Source organism: Cucumis sativus, chromosome 2 (genome assembly GCF_000004075.3).
Source record: "Cucumis sativus cultivar 9930 chromosome 2, Cucumber_9930_V3, whole genome shotgun sequence".
In the NCBI taxonomy this organism is placed as follows: Eukaryota; Viridiplantae; Streptophyta; class Magnoliopsida; order Cucurbitales; family Cucurbitaceae; genus Cucumis; species Cucumis sativus.
Genome location: NC_026656.2, coordinates 109,980 through 126,796, shown reverse-complemented (window position 1 = coordinate 126,796; position 16,817 = coordinate 109,980). Strand labels below are relative to the sequence as shown.

The window sequence follows — 16,817 nt, the reverse complement described above, 5'->3', positions numbered from 1 at the left end:
CACTTAAGCATTGTTTGGTCGTTTTGAAAGTTGAAGTGATACACACACGTTTTGAATACATTTTAGGTTAGATTGAGTTTGTTGCACTTGGTTGTCATTTTTGCTCTTGAAATTCTTTTTTCAACCTTTTTGGTAGATTATGAGTTACGAACCTACATTTAGGATTTGCTAAGGTCGTTTTGAAAACTCAAGTAATACCTAGACACGTTTTGAGCACGTTTTAGGTTGGTTTGAACTAAGTTTGTTACACTTACACACTTGGTAGCCATTTTGGGTCTTGTAGTCATTTTTTCACACTGTTGGAACTTTTTTCGTAGGTTATGAGTTACGAACCTACACGTAAGCTGTTTTAGGTCGTTTTGAAAGTTCAAGTGATACTTAGACACATTTTTTTCAAGTGATACTGTTTTAGGTCGTTTTCAAGTGAACTTTTTTCTTCTTGTATTGACTGTTTTACTATTTCTTCATGGTTTGTATTCATGGTATTTATTTTCGTAATGAATCTTTCATGTTCTGGTAAACATTGCAGAAACACATAATTTCAGCAATCTGTCAAAGAGTTGAAGGAGAAGACAGAAGTACTTAAAGGTCACATGAAGACCTAAAAGTTAGGTAATTTTTTGAAAACTTTTTTCTTCGTCTTGCTTAGTTTTAGTGGTATTTGTTAACAGGCTGAGACACACTCTTGTATGCCAAGGCTGGGTGGCCAATTCAATGGATGGCCTGAGACGGTGAAATGACGAGTGTAGAACAAAGTAGACAATCGAGCAGATTTACAAGTAGGAGGATGGTGTTTGGTCTTACTGTAAAGCTACTGCTAGAAAGGTGATTCTCCCTTTATTTACACATGTTATCTATATTTAATTACTGTTTTTATGTGATGGTGAATAAATATTTAAGTCGTTTCAAGTTTTTACATCATGCTTGAGTTAATACATTTCCCAACTCGCACTAATTTTAAAGTTGAGACTAAGTTTGTTGCACTTACACACTTGGTTTCCATTTTGGATTTTGGAGTGCTTTTTCTACATTTTTTGAACTTTTTGGTAGGTTATGAGTTATGAAGTAACACTAAAGCATTATTAGGTCGTTTTTAAAGTTCGAGTGATACTTAAACATTTTTTTAACACCTTTTAGGTTGTTACAAACTAAGTTAGTTTTACATACAGCCATGGTTGCCATTTTGAGTCTTGAAAGATTTTTTTTCACACTTTTTGAAATTTTTGGTAAGTTATGAGTTATAAACTTACACTTAAGCGTTGTTAAGGTGTTTGAAAACTTATACGTGTTTTCAATACTTGTTAGGTTTGTATAGAACTAAGTTCGTTGCACTTACACACTTGACATTTTGGGTTTTGGAGTGTCTTTTTAAAAAATTTGGAACTTTTTGCTAGGTTATGACTTATGAACTTGTATTGAATATTTGTTAGGTCGTTTTGAAAGTTCAAGTGAAACTTAGACACGTTTTGAACTCGTTTTAGGTTGGTTTGAAACTAAGTTTTACACACATTTGATTGACATGTTGGGTCTTGAAGTACTTTTTTCATACTTTTTGAAATTTTGGTAGGTTGTGAGTTACAAACTTACACTTAACCATTTCTGGGTCGTTTTGAAAATTCAAGTGATACTTACACACGTTTTGAATACATTTTAGGTTAGATTGAGTTTGTTGCACTTGGTTGTCATTTTTGGTCTTGAAATGCTTTTTTCAACCTTTTTGGTAGATTATGAGTTACGAACTTACACTTAGGATTTGCTAGGTCGTTTTGAAAACTCAAGTAATACCTAGACACGTTTTGAGCACGTTTTAGGTTGGTTTGAACTAAGTTTGTTGCACTTAGACACTTGGTTGCCATTTTGGGTCTTGTAGTGCTTTTTTCACACTATTTGAACTTTTTTCATAAATTATGAGTTATGAATCTACATGTAAGCTGTTTTAGGTCGTTTTGAAAGTTCAAGTGAAACTTAGACACGTTTTGAACTCGTTTTAGGTTGGTTTGAAACTAAGTTTAAAACACATTTGATTGACATGTTGGGTCTTGAAGTACTTTTTTCACACATTTGGAAATTTTGGTAGGTTGTGAGTTACAAACTTACACTTAAGCATTGCTTGGTCGTTTTGAAAATTCAAGTGATGTACACGCGTTTTGAATTCATTTTAGGTTAGATTGAGTTTGTTGCACTTACACACATGGTTGTCATTTTTGGTCTTGAAATGCTTTTTTCAACCTTCTTGGTAGATTATGAGTTACGAACTTACACTTAGGATTTCCTAGGTCGTTTTGAAAACTCAAGTAATACCTAGACACGTTTTGAGCATGTTTTAGGTTGGTTTGAATTAATTTTGTTGCACTTACACACTTGGTTGCCATTTTGGGTCTTGTAGTGCTTTTTTCACAATATTTGAACTTTTTTCGTAGGTTATGAGTTACGAACCTACACGTAAGCTGTTTTAGGTCGTTTTGAAAGTTCAAGTGAAACCTAGACACGTTTTGAGCATGTTTTAGGTCGTTTTGAGTAAATGGTATGTATGTTGTGATTGTTTGATTGCATGTATAATACCTTATTGAGATGTGAATGCTTGATTGAGAAGCTGATAGAACACCAGGTAATGGTTCTTATTTGTTCATTAAGCAACCAAACTATTACAGAATACAATACTCAAACTAGTCTTGAAAACACAGAACAAACAAGTACTATTACAGACAATAACCATGTACAAAATAAAACATTCAAACATCAAAAGTAGTTTACGATAATGGAAAACACTTTCTAAGATTAAAGTAACTGAACAACTTCTGAAATTCTGCTCTCCAGAAAATACAGCCCTTCCACTTCCAGAAACTGATTAACCAACCCCCATCTTTCCTTCCAAAATAAAACATTCAAACATCAAAAGTATGTAGGAAGGCTAACCAGAACTGAGTTGCATAAGGTTTGTCTTCCGCCTCTAGAGATGTTATATCTTTTCATCTAAGAACAAAATTGATCACTTTTTTTCCCTTGACAATCTCTCTAGTTTCTAGGTTAGGTTAAGTGATGGGAATGACTAACCACACTCACAAACGTTTATCTGTATGGCTATTGCAAGCATGCTACTTGCATAGACAATCCATTTCTAAATAGTTGCATAGAATGTTTACTTATTGGTATTAAATATTCTTGTTTGAATAAGAGGTTTTCTTTAATGGTTAAGTAAGCTCCTGAAGGTGACAAGTACAAGGTTGCACGAACGTGGGGCCGTATCAATATTGTTACTCGGAAATGGTTTGATCAGTCCATGGCCAGAAAAGGTAGTAGTTCGGGTTGTATATTTGAAAACCGATATGATATTTGAATTGTTGGCAGTTATTTGTCTAATAATTTTATTAGTTTCTAACTTGTTTCAAATCCTTTTATTCTCATTTTTAATTGATAGGATGTTTTAATGAGGAGCTGTACCCTGTTGGTAGCGTTTCTGGAACTTCAAATAAATTGACAAGGGGTTGCTTGACTGCTCACAATAGCCAAGAAAAGGATATTGGGAACTTGGAAGCTGTACCGTCCTCATTTCTTACCGATTCAAAATTCACAGCAGTTGCTGGTCCTGGGTTTTCAGACATGGATGTTGAAGTTACTCTTTCACAGAGCACGTCTATGTTTTCAGATGCTTCTAATTTTATAAATGAGGTTGATGTTGAAGTGCCAGTCACGATGGGAAGGAATGAAGAAAACACTGTTAATTGTCTTGCAAATGACTTTTAGTCTGAAGAAAACGACCTATATTTGTCAGCATGTAGAATAAAAGTTGTTGGGTTTGAAGCTTCTGAGATGCGGAAGATTGTAAATATGATTCTCAGAGGTGGAGGCTCCCGATACATGGTTTTCAATGACAAATTAACACACATAATAGTTGGAGATTCGTCAGAAATGTAATTATCCTTTTACTTTAATCGCAACATAGGTTTTGTGAACTTTATTGCTTGAATTTGTGAGCTCGCCTGTGCTGTGAGCTTTTTGATTTCATTTGAATGGTCTATCCACCCAATTGAAAATTAGTTTTATCATATTTCAAATGGCAGGGAGAAAAAGGAGGTTAGAGATATTGCTACTTCAGGAGTTGTTCATGTGGTTAGATCCAACTGGCTTGAAGAGTGTGACCGTCAGAAGAAGGAGATCCCTATTCTTGGTAGACACATGGCATATGATGAACTTATTCCTAAAGGTTTGATATGCAGGACTCGTATTCTAAGCTATCTGTCTTTTGAATAGCAACCTTAAACTACCATCATGCAGAATAACTGCACATTTCATTTGGATGCATGACTAATATTTGTTTGGAGATCCCTAGCCTGTTTGTCTTGTTCTAAATTTTCTGGCTGTTTACTTTGCAGCATCTAGTAAAATGAGCACCATTGTTATGGATCAAAATAAAGTTCCAAATGTTCATCCAATCGTGCCATCAAATGTGTCAGAAGGAAATATTCATGTTAGCATTGGAAAGACGTCAATAGCAGTGGAAAGAATTGAAGAAAAAAGTGAAACAAAAGTGAATGGAGACAGGAAAATGAAATTATCCCAGAAAAGCCAACAATGTGTAGCAAATGGTACAAACAAGAGTTGAGAAAAGATGGGGCGTGATTTCATGGTTTCAAATGGGAAGTCATCATGTGTATTTAAGGGGAAAATATTTTGTTTTTCTAGTTCCTTTCCAGAAGATCGGGTATGTTGTAAAGATTCTTTCCTCTTATTTCAAACAGCATGATTAATGTACACTATGCACTTTAGGTTTTAGATGTATTATTGTGGTAAATAGCATCCATTTTTTAAAAAAATAACAAAGTAGAAGCCCTGTATTCAATATCAGTTGACTTGAGTAAAGAGTAGTTCATTACTGCTCCAACTCCATGATTTTAAAAGCAAGTCAATGGTGCAGATAGGATTCTAGATCTACTGTTTCTTTAACACTCCGATCCTGTTAAGAGAATGATATAAAAAAAATGGAAAAATTACCTTTTTAGTCCCCAATTTTATAGAAATAGGTTTATTGGTCCTTGAGTTTTCAAAATGTACTCTTTTAATCCTTGAGTGCTTAATGTTATACTGGAGACTCTCAAAACCAATTTTTAGAAGAAGTTATTCTACCTTAAAAATGTATAAAGTTATATTGGGGACTTTCTAAACCAATTTTTATAAACTTAGAGACTAAAAAGGTGCATGACCAAATGGGTCTATTTTTCTAAACCTGGAGACTAAAAATGTACATTTTTAAAACTCAAGAACCAAACACACGTGTTCTTCAAAACCAAAACTTGGGGAGTAATTTTCCTAAAAAATTTAAGATAGTGCCAAATGTCATTTAGCATGTGAAATAATTACGATTTTCATTTTTCATTTGAGGAATATGCCTTCAAATTTTTTTTACATTTTATTTTTGAACACTAACAAACATGCATCAACTTTTGACTTCCATAATCCCAAATATTTTTTATGTATATTTTGAGATCATATTTGAAATTCTCCTACTAGAGAGCTGAAATTGTTGAATGGATAAATCAAGGGGGAGGCGAGGTTGTTGAAGATCACATGAAGCAGAAAGTGCACTTCACTGTTGAATGTCATGGTGGGATACCAAGGAGTACAGACGTTCATAGTACTTATGTGTCAAGTCATCGGGTTCGATCATGTTTAGAGGTAAGCGATAATTAATTGTCTTATTTGTGATTTCCGTTTTAGAGCTCTACTATTGGGTTTTGTTTGTGTTTCCCTTTTTGGACATAAAAGTCCACACAAGGTTGAATAGCATATTTTGTTTCATTTAGCCACTGCAAGTTTGGATTGTGTTTGGGTTGGAGCTTTGAATTTTGAGGGACTTTAGTTTTGTGTTGAGCCACGCTCTTATAATATGAAGGATGGATACTGTTTTTTCCAAAACCAAACGCACATCAGTTTTCTAAGATTACAACTGTCCTCCCAGTGTAAAAAAAGGTATCCTCAAACCAACCAAAAGAAGGGGAATATGTGAGCAAGATTTATAGTTAATAAATCATCAAAAGTAAATTAGAGTTGGACTCGAGAACTCTTGTTGATGTATAGGAAAAGCAGACAAGGTATGGGAATATAAATTAAAACAGCCTTTAGATGAAAAGGGCTGCTACAACTGATCCTACCTCAAATGGCGGTACCAAAATATAGGACTTGAACCTCAGTCTTCTCCCTCGCCCATTGTTCTTGGCAATGTTAAAGTATCTCAATTCGTACACATTCATCTCCTTGTTTGAAGCAATAACTCAAAGCCAATCTCTAATGTTGTGTTTCTTGAAATTCTTCTTAGCCAAGTATTTAAGATTCCTCTTGGAGAAGTAGCTATTGGAGTTGATGTTGATCTTGTTCTTGTCCTGAGTGATAGTGACTGAGTCATCAAGTGTCTCTGCCACCCCAGCTTTGTTGGTCTGATGAGGTGATGGCCGTGATCTTGTCCTCAACTCGCATCACACAATCAAATGGTCACATCCTTATTTTTTCCCTTTGGGCCACCAGATGCGGCTGGTCGATGACTCATTCTGTTTCTGCTCTGCTACTTGTTTCCCTAACTCTGCATCTGTATAGAACAATTGGCATAAATGGTGGATACTATTAAATTGGAAAATGGAGATTCAATCAGTTCTATCATTTTGACCTTTTGATGTTTAGGGGAAGGTGGTAACATAAATTTACCTTCTCAGACTATCCATTAAGGTTGGTCTGAAAAGAAAAGGGTGGTCTATCTTGGAAAACATATTTGGTTGTTCTCTTTTTTCTTCACTCTGTCTACATTTTGGAAATATGAGTGCTATCATTGTGTGAGAGGTTTCTTTATTGACAAAATTAATTGGAGTTCAACATTTGAAGAAGTCTTTCTATGACTGTCCCTTGAACTCCAAAGGTTTGCACTCCATCCCTGTGCCAAACAAATAGATGCTTCTTATATATTTTTCTCTGGAATTGAGAAAGTATTGATGCACACTTCTGTTAAATGTGTTAAATTACGGCTTTGAAGCCAATTTTGAATGGATAGCTGGCGTAGAAACTGCCATTATTGATGAAATTTGATACTACTGATGATTTTTAATTTTAATTTTATATTATTATTAATTTCGTAGCCTAATTATGTTCAATATCTTAAACTGATATTTGAAATGAGAATTGAATTTTTATCTTGTTTTTATTTGTTTACTGACTATTTCAAATAAACTCGTTATGAAGGATGGATGTTTGTGGGATACCAATGGGCACATTTTCTATTCTCCTCTTCCTTGCTGTGTCCCTTTGCCTGGATTTGAAAACATACGGTTTTGTGTTTCACAATATGATGACAAAGACAGAGTATTGTTAAGAAATCTGTGTTTTGTACTTGGGGCCAAGTTTGTGGAGAAGCTGACAAAGAAGGTAACCCATCTAATATGCAAGTTCACCGATGGGACAAATTATGAGGCTGCTTGTAAATGGGGGAAACAATGCATTACAGCTGAATGGATATATGAGTGTGTCAGCCAGGTACCTTTGCGATTTTGTTGCTTTTCAATTATATATGTTCACGTACATGCATATCCTGGTAGAATTCTAGACCCATTGGTGTATCCTTCTATTAGGATTGATGTTTTTTATGTTTAAACTTTTGGTTTCCTTTGCATTTGGTTTAATCCTTAATCGTACCAGATTTTCCCGCCAGACTGTTCGCTTGTTGGTCAAGACCATTCAGAAACTTCTCCAATTGGTGCTTTATCTAACCAGTGGTCAAAAAGGTAATTTTTGCCGTTGTCTCCTTGATCTTCTTATGGAAAGACCATGCTGAATTGAAGTGTTTAACAAGAACGGTCGCTGCCTGGAAATATAGTGAGACCATTCAACGAAGTCGTTATGAAAGAGTTTATTTTCACTATAAGAGAAATATTTTTTTTTATATTCTTTTAGTCTCTACTGATGAATTGCTTCCTAGAACAATATAATTTATAATTTCTTTCAAAATAGGTTCGTTTGAGTAATAGTGTTAATTATAAAACTCAAATCACACCGTTTGCAATGCTTGAAAACCAGTATTCACAAATAAATGCTATCCTTGAGCATTAACTTTTTTCATGGGACATTTGCAAAAATGGTAAAACAAGTTATAACTTTATTATTTGTGAAAATGATCAAATAAAGTCCAGCCCACCCATATAAAAGCCTGGATTTGATTATTTTTGCTATATTTTCAAAATCACAAACCTTAAAGACATTTTTACAAAATACCTAAACTAATTTGCCACCCAATATAGTTTTCCTTTTTCATTTTAGAAAAACCAGGTTTGGAAATAAAGGCAGTAGGTTATTTCTTTAAAAACTAGCCATTAAATATCCCTGTATTCTAAGTGGATCTTAGCATAATGCAAGCTTTAGTGTTTTTTCGAGAAAGACTATTATGTTCAAACACAATTCAATTTTGCCTTTGTAACTTGGTTTTTGAGACCTTTGTGTCTTGTATTTTCTCAGAGCTGAAAGAAAAGAAGATGTCGGCAATTCTACTACTGAAGATGGGACTGTGGGCATATGTGATGGCTTTAGTGAAACACAAACAGAGTCTCAGGTGTGTGCTATGCAATCCAGAAGGGGGAATGCAACTATACCCAACTCACAGGTTGATGACGGTGAATGGGAGCTGTATCCACAAGTAACTGCTCTATGCATTGGAAATGCTAAATACTTTGGCGGTGGTATGAAAATTGTGCAAATGCCGATCCTTCCAACAGGAGTCTAGAGGTATAATTCGTTTCTGTGGGATTTTATTTGATCACTTTTTCCTTCCTTGTCTTCTTAACTATGTGATGCTTTTCTTTGCAGGTAGTAATTCTTCAGGATTTCAAGTGGTATGACTTTATTCTGAATTTACACAAAATATACAATGGGACATATTTGACGGTGAAAAACGTAACATCAAGAAGGTTAGTCATCTCTTTAAAAATTATAATGTGCCTAGATTTTCCATTTTGTATTTCAATTTTCTCTCTCCAACGGTCTGTTTTATGTTCGAGACTTGTGGAAGCAGAGGTGAAGAAACTATAATTGAACTGGATTTGCATGGAGCATTGTGATTTTCATTTCTGTCAAGTTTTTGCTTGAGAAAAACTTACACTCAAACTTATATGGAGATGCTTTATTTACCTAGCAGAGAAGCCCTAAGAAAAGTAATATTGTTAAACCTTCTTACTTCTGGCATTCTGATGTATCCTCAACCAAAATTAGAAAGTTATATGATTATCCTTTTTTCCTTGTTAAATCTTTGTCAACGTTGATGAACTCAATTAATCGATATCAATGTAACTCATCCATGGTTGAACATATGATTGAGCATGATTTCACATTTCAGCTCCACCTCATTAAAATTCATTGTTTGGCAATGATGCCCTTTTCTCAATCAAAACTTCCTATTTCTGCTTCTGAGCTTGTTCGTCTGCAATGCAACTATCATCAGTTTATTGTTTTGTTGTTCAAGCAGCGTTCGTTTGATCGAAGTGGAAGAAGTTTCTTGCAGCGGCAGCATATATGTTCAATCTGATGGGGAACACTTGGGGTTTCTTCCAAGGAAATTCCATATTCTACCAGCTGCCATTGAAATGATATGCTGAACATGAGCTCCCTTTTGCGGAGAGAGAAAAACAATAAGCAAAAGTTTCGTAGCCGTAGGACCCTTTTTTTCTAACGTGGACTCCTCTCTCAAATTAGAGTAGACAAAGTAAGTTGTTATTTTACTTTTTTTTTGTATCGAAACCTTCTTTATACAAAAGTTTCATACTTTCATCCATGGCCAAATTAGAAAATAATGTTCACAATTTCTTGTCTTGTTAAATGAAATTTCACATTTTTTGAAAATTTTGGATTATAATTATTTGAAAAACAAATTTTTTTTTTGCTAACTTTACTGAAAATTTTGTTGCTTTACGGGTTACCCTTTTAGTTAACGGTTCTTATTAGACAATTTTTTTACCTAAGTTTTTCTCTTTGAAATTTGATTTTTTTTAGTCTAATTTTTTTTAAAAAAATATTTGTTTTAGTTCTAATTTTTTTTTTTTTTTTTTGCGTTTTAAATGGGCTTTATGACAAATAATTCAAATGTTTCTTAAATGGCCTTTTCTTCTCTAACTCCTTTCTACTTTTTCCCTCCTCCCCCTTCTCTCTCTCTCATTTCAAATTTCTTCCCCCACTTCTTCTCTAACGGGCTTTATGAAAATAAGCTTGGCTTGTCTTAGATATACGAGAGATAAAGTAATGTTTTTAACTAAAAATGCCTTAAACCATCAATGGTCTCAACTCCTCCCAAGACCTCTCAAAACCCTTACTCTCTTCTGGTCACATGTTCCATTAAAAAAAAATCTAGTGAGATATTTCACAACCTTGATCACATAAGACTACAATCGCTATTTCAAACCAAACTAACTCTAAAGGGCTCGACAAAAGTTGGAAATCAAGGTAGCAAACTGCCATCTCTAAAGGATGCGATGTGATCTAATTCCTTAAATGCTCCCGTGCTATAAATGCATGGGTGCAGTCCAAACACAAAGGAAGATTGTCCCTATATATAATCATTTTTTATAGGAAGCATATCTGATATAATCTATAATGTTAACTCCCTAACGCAAAGTCCTTGCTTCTAATTATGCCACTCTAGAAACTTGACATTCTTGGAAGTTTCTTCGTTTACCGTGAAGTGGAGTTGATAGTAATAATATTGATGGTGTTGGTTGTGTAGAAACCAACCTAAACTGTAACGAACGAAACCACCTCAAAGTCATGAATCATGGATGTTGGAATTTAATCAGTTGCTTTCCTTGTTATTAGTACAACTTCCCATGCTAATAAACCTTTTTGGTTGTTTGGATGTGATAAATTGCAGTTTTAAGTATCAAACTCCCCATGAGTGTCGAGCATTATGAACTAGCTAGTGCAACAATCTTGATGACATCAATATTAGATCAAAGTTCTCTCTCTATATATTTTTCTTTCTATGTTTTGATCTGAATTTTGAAGTATGTAGTATGTGTTGGCTGAGGATTCTAGAACTAACAGATTTCTTTTTCTTTTTCTAGGTGCTGTTTATGGTATGAGGCCATTAGATTTAAGGTAATACTATCTCCCATAAATTCAACCATGGCTCTCTAACTCTGTTATGACAATCTAAAGTTTCTCATCAAATTATCATGAATAGTTAATCTTTTTCAAGTTAACTAGTGTTTTATCTAAGCATCTTGAAACTAATATGAGATTTCGGCACTGCCTTGCTAGGAATTCTATTATCATGGGAGATTACCAAAGTTATGTTTTATTAGCATGGGATCGAAATTCGCACTCAACCAACTTTGAAGTGAAAAATAAAATACTACAGATTTTGTCCTTGTCGAAACAAATTTCATAATCTTTTCTCATATTTTTATATTCTTCTTCATGTCATTCTAAATGACTTTGAGGAGAGGAAAACTCATAGATTATAGGAAATTATTCGTATTCCTGAATATTTCTACGTTTGGTTCAATTATTCCATTCTTATTATGTTAAGTTTTAGTTTTAAAAGCCCAAAGGTTTACAAAAAAGAAAAAAAAAGACTTGAAACAGTTTTTGATGATGATAGATGAGAATGAATTATTGACTAAACTTGTATCTGTTGTTGCAGGTGTTAGGACTATTGAAAATTAGATATATTGGATAAAAAACAACACTTGGAAGTACTGCCATATTTGGCCTTTTCTTAGGGGCTGGGAGTTTGATACATTGTGGAAAGTCATATTAAATCACAAGGTCCTGTATTACAAGTTATGTTTATGTGATTATTACCTTAATCTTACTTTTAGCCAGCAAACAAGAACATTTATTGAAGTCGTGGATCATTGATGCACAACTAGGTTCGACATTATGTTTGGCTTGGCGTGCATTCCATTGATACACTTCGTCTCGTGCATTTTATGAATACTTTATGCATTCATCAATAGTAGGTATCTTGAAATCATTAGAGCAATAAACATGTTGCAACCAGAATTTGACCGCTTATGTTATGATGCGAGCTAAATTATTTGTACAGGATGGCCAAATTCTTTTTATTACCTTTCTATGTATAGTACCCGTCGTGTATTTAAATTCCAGAAATGAGAAACAAGAGTTTCACGGAGAAAATGAATGCACTGGGACATAGAAAATGAAAAGCCAACCAAAGGAGTCCAAACTACTACAAGAGATAATTAGGCCAAATAGACTAGTACAGAACGTGTTAGTGGTCGAGTCCCTCACAAAGGTGTTATATTAATGACCTCTCAAAACCTCTCTAAAAAGTCTATTGTCTCTATGTCACGTTTGACCTTGGATTGGAGACCACCAAGGATTGAACCTTTTAGAGACCCTCAATCTCTCATACCTCTATCATGTGGCTATTGAAACCTTTAATGGTCTTTATAAAATGTATTTTTGTTGATTAGGGAGGATCGCTGTAAGGACTTTTTTCTTTTTCCTCCCTAATTTGGGATAATGTTGTTCTCTTTAACTCTTTTTACTCCATTTGTTTCATTTGATTTTTCAAATATTGGTACAAGTTGGATTTTGTTTCTCCCTTATTAAACATAATTGATTTTTTTTTCTTCAATTCTTGACCTATACCTTTCTGGTTGCTTAAGCTCATATGTAAGTTTGTTTTTTGTTGTATGATTGAGTTTTTCTTTTACTGTACTTTTGATGTCTATGCCAATGAGCGTTCAATTCTACTTGTACCATGATTTGCAGGGTTGACATGCAAAAATTTCTTAAATGCTAAGCAACCCCTCACAGTGAGTGAAAGAGTTGAGAGTGAAGGTGAAAATACATCTTTCACTTCTAAATCAAGTACTTCGATATCCATGTTTTTTTTTTTTTATAGAAAAACCAACTCAAAATTTGACAACTAAAATTTTGGAATTTTGACTAATTCCTACAAACACAATATTCTTATGCTTAAAAGATCAACAAAACATAGTAAAAAAATGGAAGAAAGTAAGTTTAATTTTTTTAAAAAAAGAAATTAAAATAATTACTAAGCAGATGAAATCTTACCTTTCAAAAACATAATTAAGAGAGCTTACCTTTCAATATCATGGTAAAAGATATATGAATGGATGTGTTATTATTATACTTTAGTCTCTTGATGGTATAATTTAGTCAATAATTTGATGTAGAAAATTGATAGTAAATAGAAATTTGTAGAAATAGAGAAAAAAGAACATATTGTCTTTAACTATAACTATCCCACAAAGAAACACAGAAACAAGGTTTATGAAGAAAACAAAAATTCCACTTTAATCACATTTTCCATTTTTTTACAATAAACTCCATTTTAGACTTTTGGCAGATCCCCACACCTTCACCACAACATTACAAATTAGTAATAATAATAATAGAGAAAGAAAGAAAAAAGCTAATTTTTTTTAAAAAAAAATTCCACCCAACCAAAACATGCAAAAAGTTGGTTATATAAAGAGAGTGATTTTAGAGGAAAGCTCCCAAGTACAAAAGACCACTGAAAAGAGTGGCTCTCAATTTATTTTGTTTTAATTTATGAAGTCGAAAGCTCAAATATGTGCTTAGTGAAATATAAATATATAAAGTTTCATATAACACTTGTAATTAAACTTAGGACAATACAAACCAAACCAAGATAACAAGTTCACAAAATAAAAGTAGAAAGTCATCAAATCGACAACTGGTCCAACATTATCTTTTAAGAGAACCTTGCAATACTCCAATTTAAGTTTTACCTCTATGGCATCCACCCTATGGAATATGATTTGCATAAGCTTTACCTTGTCTCGATTCCATAGTTCAGGGATATCTTGCAGTTCTTTCACGACTTTAGCACGCAATTCAACCTCTGTTACACACTTTTCTTTAAGTCAATTTGCATTTGCTTTTAATTGTCATTTCTAACTTCCATTGCATTACTTATCACATCTATCCCTTCATATTGTTGGCCACTCTTTTTTCTCTTACTTTCACTTCAATAATTTCTTTTTTCATCTGATCAACCTGCACGTATTTCTAACATCTCATCTGGTGACATATCAAGTCATTGGCTATACATTGTCGGGATGTCTTAATCATGTGAATCACCCAAGGGAACACCATCATTAAAATTGTAATGCACATTACATCCCACATCAGCAAAGGTCTCTGAACATGCTCATGTTGCCCGATCTTTGCCGAAGACATAGGACAGATCATCATAATGTGGAAATGATTTGTGTAGAAGGCTTTTGGCTCCAGGATGACTCTATACAAACATAATTCAGACATATTAGATGATGATTGGGATTATAAAAGTACATAAAATTGTACTGTGAAATTAATACCTTGACCCAACTATCAAACAACTCTCGCTCTACAACGATGCATTGATACTCTTCGTTCCATCCAAAGCTACACTTTAGAAAATGTGCAAAACTTTATTCCAAACTTTATTCCATGTACACTTTAGAAAATTTGACTTTGCAATTTCATTACAAATTATTTGTTCCGCATATCAACTATGTAGAATTAAGTTAGGAAATAATTTTCAAACACACATGATTTAGTATTGCACAATTTCCGTGGATAATAATAAGTTACAAATAATAAATGCGAAATCATTCCAGGAAAGTAATGAATTACAAATATGGTCGTTAGAAAAAAAAATATTAAAAATAATTTGTAATGCATTTTAGGGGGTGTTTTTCAAATATTTGAAAATGAGAATAACACTTTCAATTCAATAATTTACTTTCAAATTTGAACAATTAGACTATGTGATAAATTTAAAATTAATTTAAGTATTTGAACTAAAATTGTCATTTGAAAGTATAACACACAAACTATTTTTTTCAACGATGATTAATTACAAAAAAAAAATTAATTAGAAAACTTTACTACACATTTTTATCACACATTATAGAGTCTACCTTTTTAAAAGGGTAATTCATAGGTTTAGGCAATGTAATTCTTTAGATCAACCACACATAAACTTACTTTGATTACACAAACTATTCTAATCTTGGGCTATTATAATTTGGTATAAAAACCATGAATAACACACAAACTATAGAGTGTTTAAGAAGTTTGGCTAAATTATATTATATTACTGCTAAATTTATAAATTTACTAATAAATTCCCATAGCAATATTATTATAAGCAAATGGCCAAGTAAAATAAACATATTTTTTCTTGTTTGTCGTCTTGCGATCTGTCTTTGATGTGTAAGGTCATCAGTTGTCACCACATAATGGATCCACAATAACTAGTTATGATACTTACCGTATTTACAACTTCCAAACATGAGTTACTTATGACACTTTAATTATTATTGGATGATCATAAGATGATAGAACATACATCATTTGATAGTAGACAATTATCATATTTTCGACTAATCCATGAGTATGATCTTTCCTGTTGTCAAAGTACAATAATGAATAGAATATGTTTTGCCATTTTATGCCATTTACTTAGGACGACTGCTAGATTAGTTGGAACATAAGTTATAGATGTAGAAGAGATGATTGTCATGTTCTTGCATATATTAGCTAATGACTTGAAAAATCTAATAATACAAAGGGAATTTGTACGGTCTGGTGAGACTATTTCTTTTGAATTTTCTGATGGCATTACTGCTTCCGTCCCCTGTTCGTACATCAAGTTTGTCGAATATTCGTTACTGCCTTAGTATAAAGGTAACCAAAACAAAAAATTGAGATCATTGAACTTTTAAAAATTGAGAAGAATAGAAAAAAGAACATCATATTCCAAACTTGTACAGGTGAAGGAGTATCACATAAGGGATGAGTTTGAAGTAGGGATTGTTGTGAGCATCTTTGAAAGTACATCCAAACAACAACAAATGGAAAATGGTTGAAGCCAAATTGCTACAAATAGAAGGACAATTAGAGGTTTAAATGCGATGTGGAAGTAGGAATTCCACACCCTTTAAAATAATTTCCAATTTGAATAATTGGTGCAAATCTAATTAGTGTGTCTGATTGTCAATTCTATCTATACTTAGATATATGTATATATAGCTGAAACACTTACTAATATAATATCGAATATATCTAACCTCCTCCCTAGAATGTTCACCGAAGTTGGGCATCGTTTTTTTTTTTTTACAAGCGGCATCATTAGTAGTTGATGTATCAAATTTGAGAATATATGCAATTAAATATTGTGATATTAAGGAAGAAATGTCCAAAAGAGAATAGCCCAACTGAAGAAGCATGTAATATTTTTTTTCCACGTTTACTAACAATCTCCTCAAAACATTCCTAACTTAATTATTACATGTGCAATATCTTGGCTTCACATGAACCTTGTCCTTTCCTCAAGGTTGTACCATGAAAATTGGGGGCAAAAATCATCTATGTTCGTTCATATGGTTTCATGCTCCAAGAGCCCTTGCAACTTACCAATAGTTCTTTGGTGTCGGATTGGGGGTATCCGACTATGTTGGCTGGTTTTGCTATCTATTCAAAATATTTAGTTAGGATTTTGTTTCTTTAGGGGATGATTTTGAAACAAATGACACCAACAACATCAAATAGGGGCAAACACAATTAGATCAAGAAAATAGCCTCATAGGAAAGAGCTTTACTGTCAAGATTCAAACCAATGTACCACTTAAAAGGTGGAGCCTAGAAAAATAACTAATTGTATTTATTAGATAAAAACTTATGGGGTAAAAATTAGATCAATTATATCTATAAATATATTATTATAGCTTCATAGAACGAGAGTCATTCTCCACTTGTGATCTCTTCACTTGTTGCATTTAATTATTTTTTGG

At 33.2% G+C, this 16,817-nt stretch overlaps 1 protein-coding gene across 8 annotated transcripts; it reads left to right on the top strand.

The window, feature by feature from the left end:
• The first annotated feature begins 790 nt into the window (after window positions 1-790).
• LOC116402160 lies at window positions 791-11,695 on the top strand. Of its 8 annotated transcripts, XR_004214596.1 has the most exons (11): window positions 3,100-3,293; window positions 3,419-3,911; window positions 4,062-4,204; window positions 4,374-4,702; window positions 5,540-5,673; window positions 7,487-7,515; window positions 7,678-7,763; window positions 8,491-8,757; window positions 8,839-9,730; window positions 11,082-11,115; window positions 11,663-11,695. XR_004214596.1 is itself a non-coding variant. In XM_031881312.1 (10 exons), exons 5-9 carry the CDS (start codon window positions 4,610-4,612, stop codon window positions 8,753-8,755), a joined length of 570 nt encoding a protein of 189 aa, XP_031737172.1. In that variant the 5' UTR covers window positions 791-825; window positions 3,224-3,293; window positions 3,419-3,911; window positions 4,062-4,204; window positions 4,374-4,609; the 3' UTR covers window positions 8,756-8,757; window positions 8,839-8,931. The 8 variants fall into 8 exon arrangements, 2 of the variants coding, with proteins under 2 accessions (XP_031737172.1, XP_031737173.1); XM_031881312.1 differs by lacking the exons at window positions 7,487-7,515; window positions 11,082-11,115; window positions 11,663-11,695 and adding an exon at window positions 791-825 and having other exon boundaries at window positions 3,224-3,293; window positions 5,509-5,673; window positions 8,479-8,584; window positions 8,636-8,757; window positions 8,839-8,931; XR_004214594.1 differs by having other exon boundaries at window positions 3,102-3,293; window positions 4,374-5,673.
• Window positions 11,696-16,817: the final 5,122 nt, after the last annotated feature.

What these genes read in the sequence shown, in the direction of transcription:
- LOC116402160 (XM_031881312.1), top strand. Translation starts at nt 4,610, where the DNA reads ATGGGGCGTGATTTCATGGTTTCAAATGGGAAGTCATCATGTGTATTT. An exon ending in GGGTTCGATCATGTTTAGAG is followed by an intron (nt 5,674 to 7,677) that starts GTAAGCGATAAT and finishes TAATCGTACCAG; the next exon opens with ATTTTCCCGCCAGACTGTTC. An exon ending in AAACACAAACAGAGTCTCAG is followed by an intron (nt 8,585 to 8,635) that starts GTGTGTGCTATG and finishes CCCAACTCACAG; the next exon opens with GTTGATGACGGTGAATGGGA.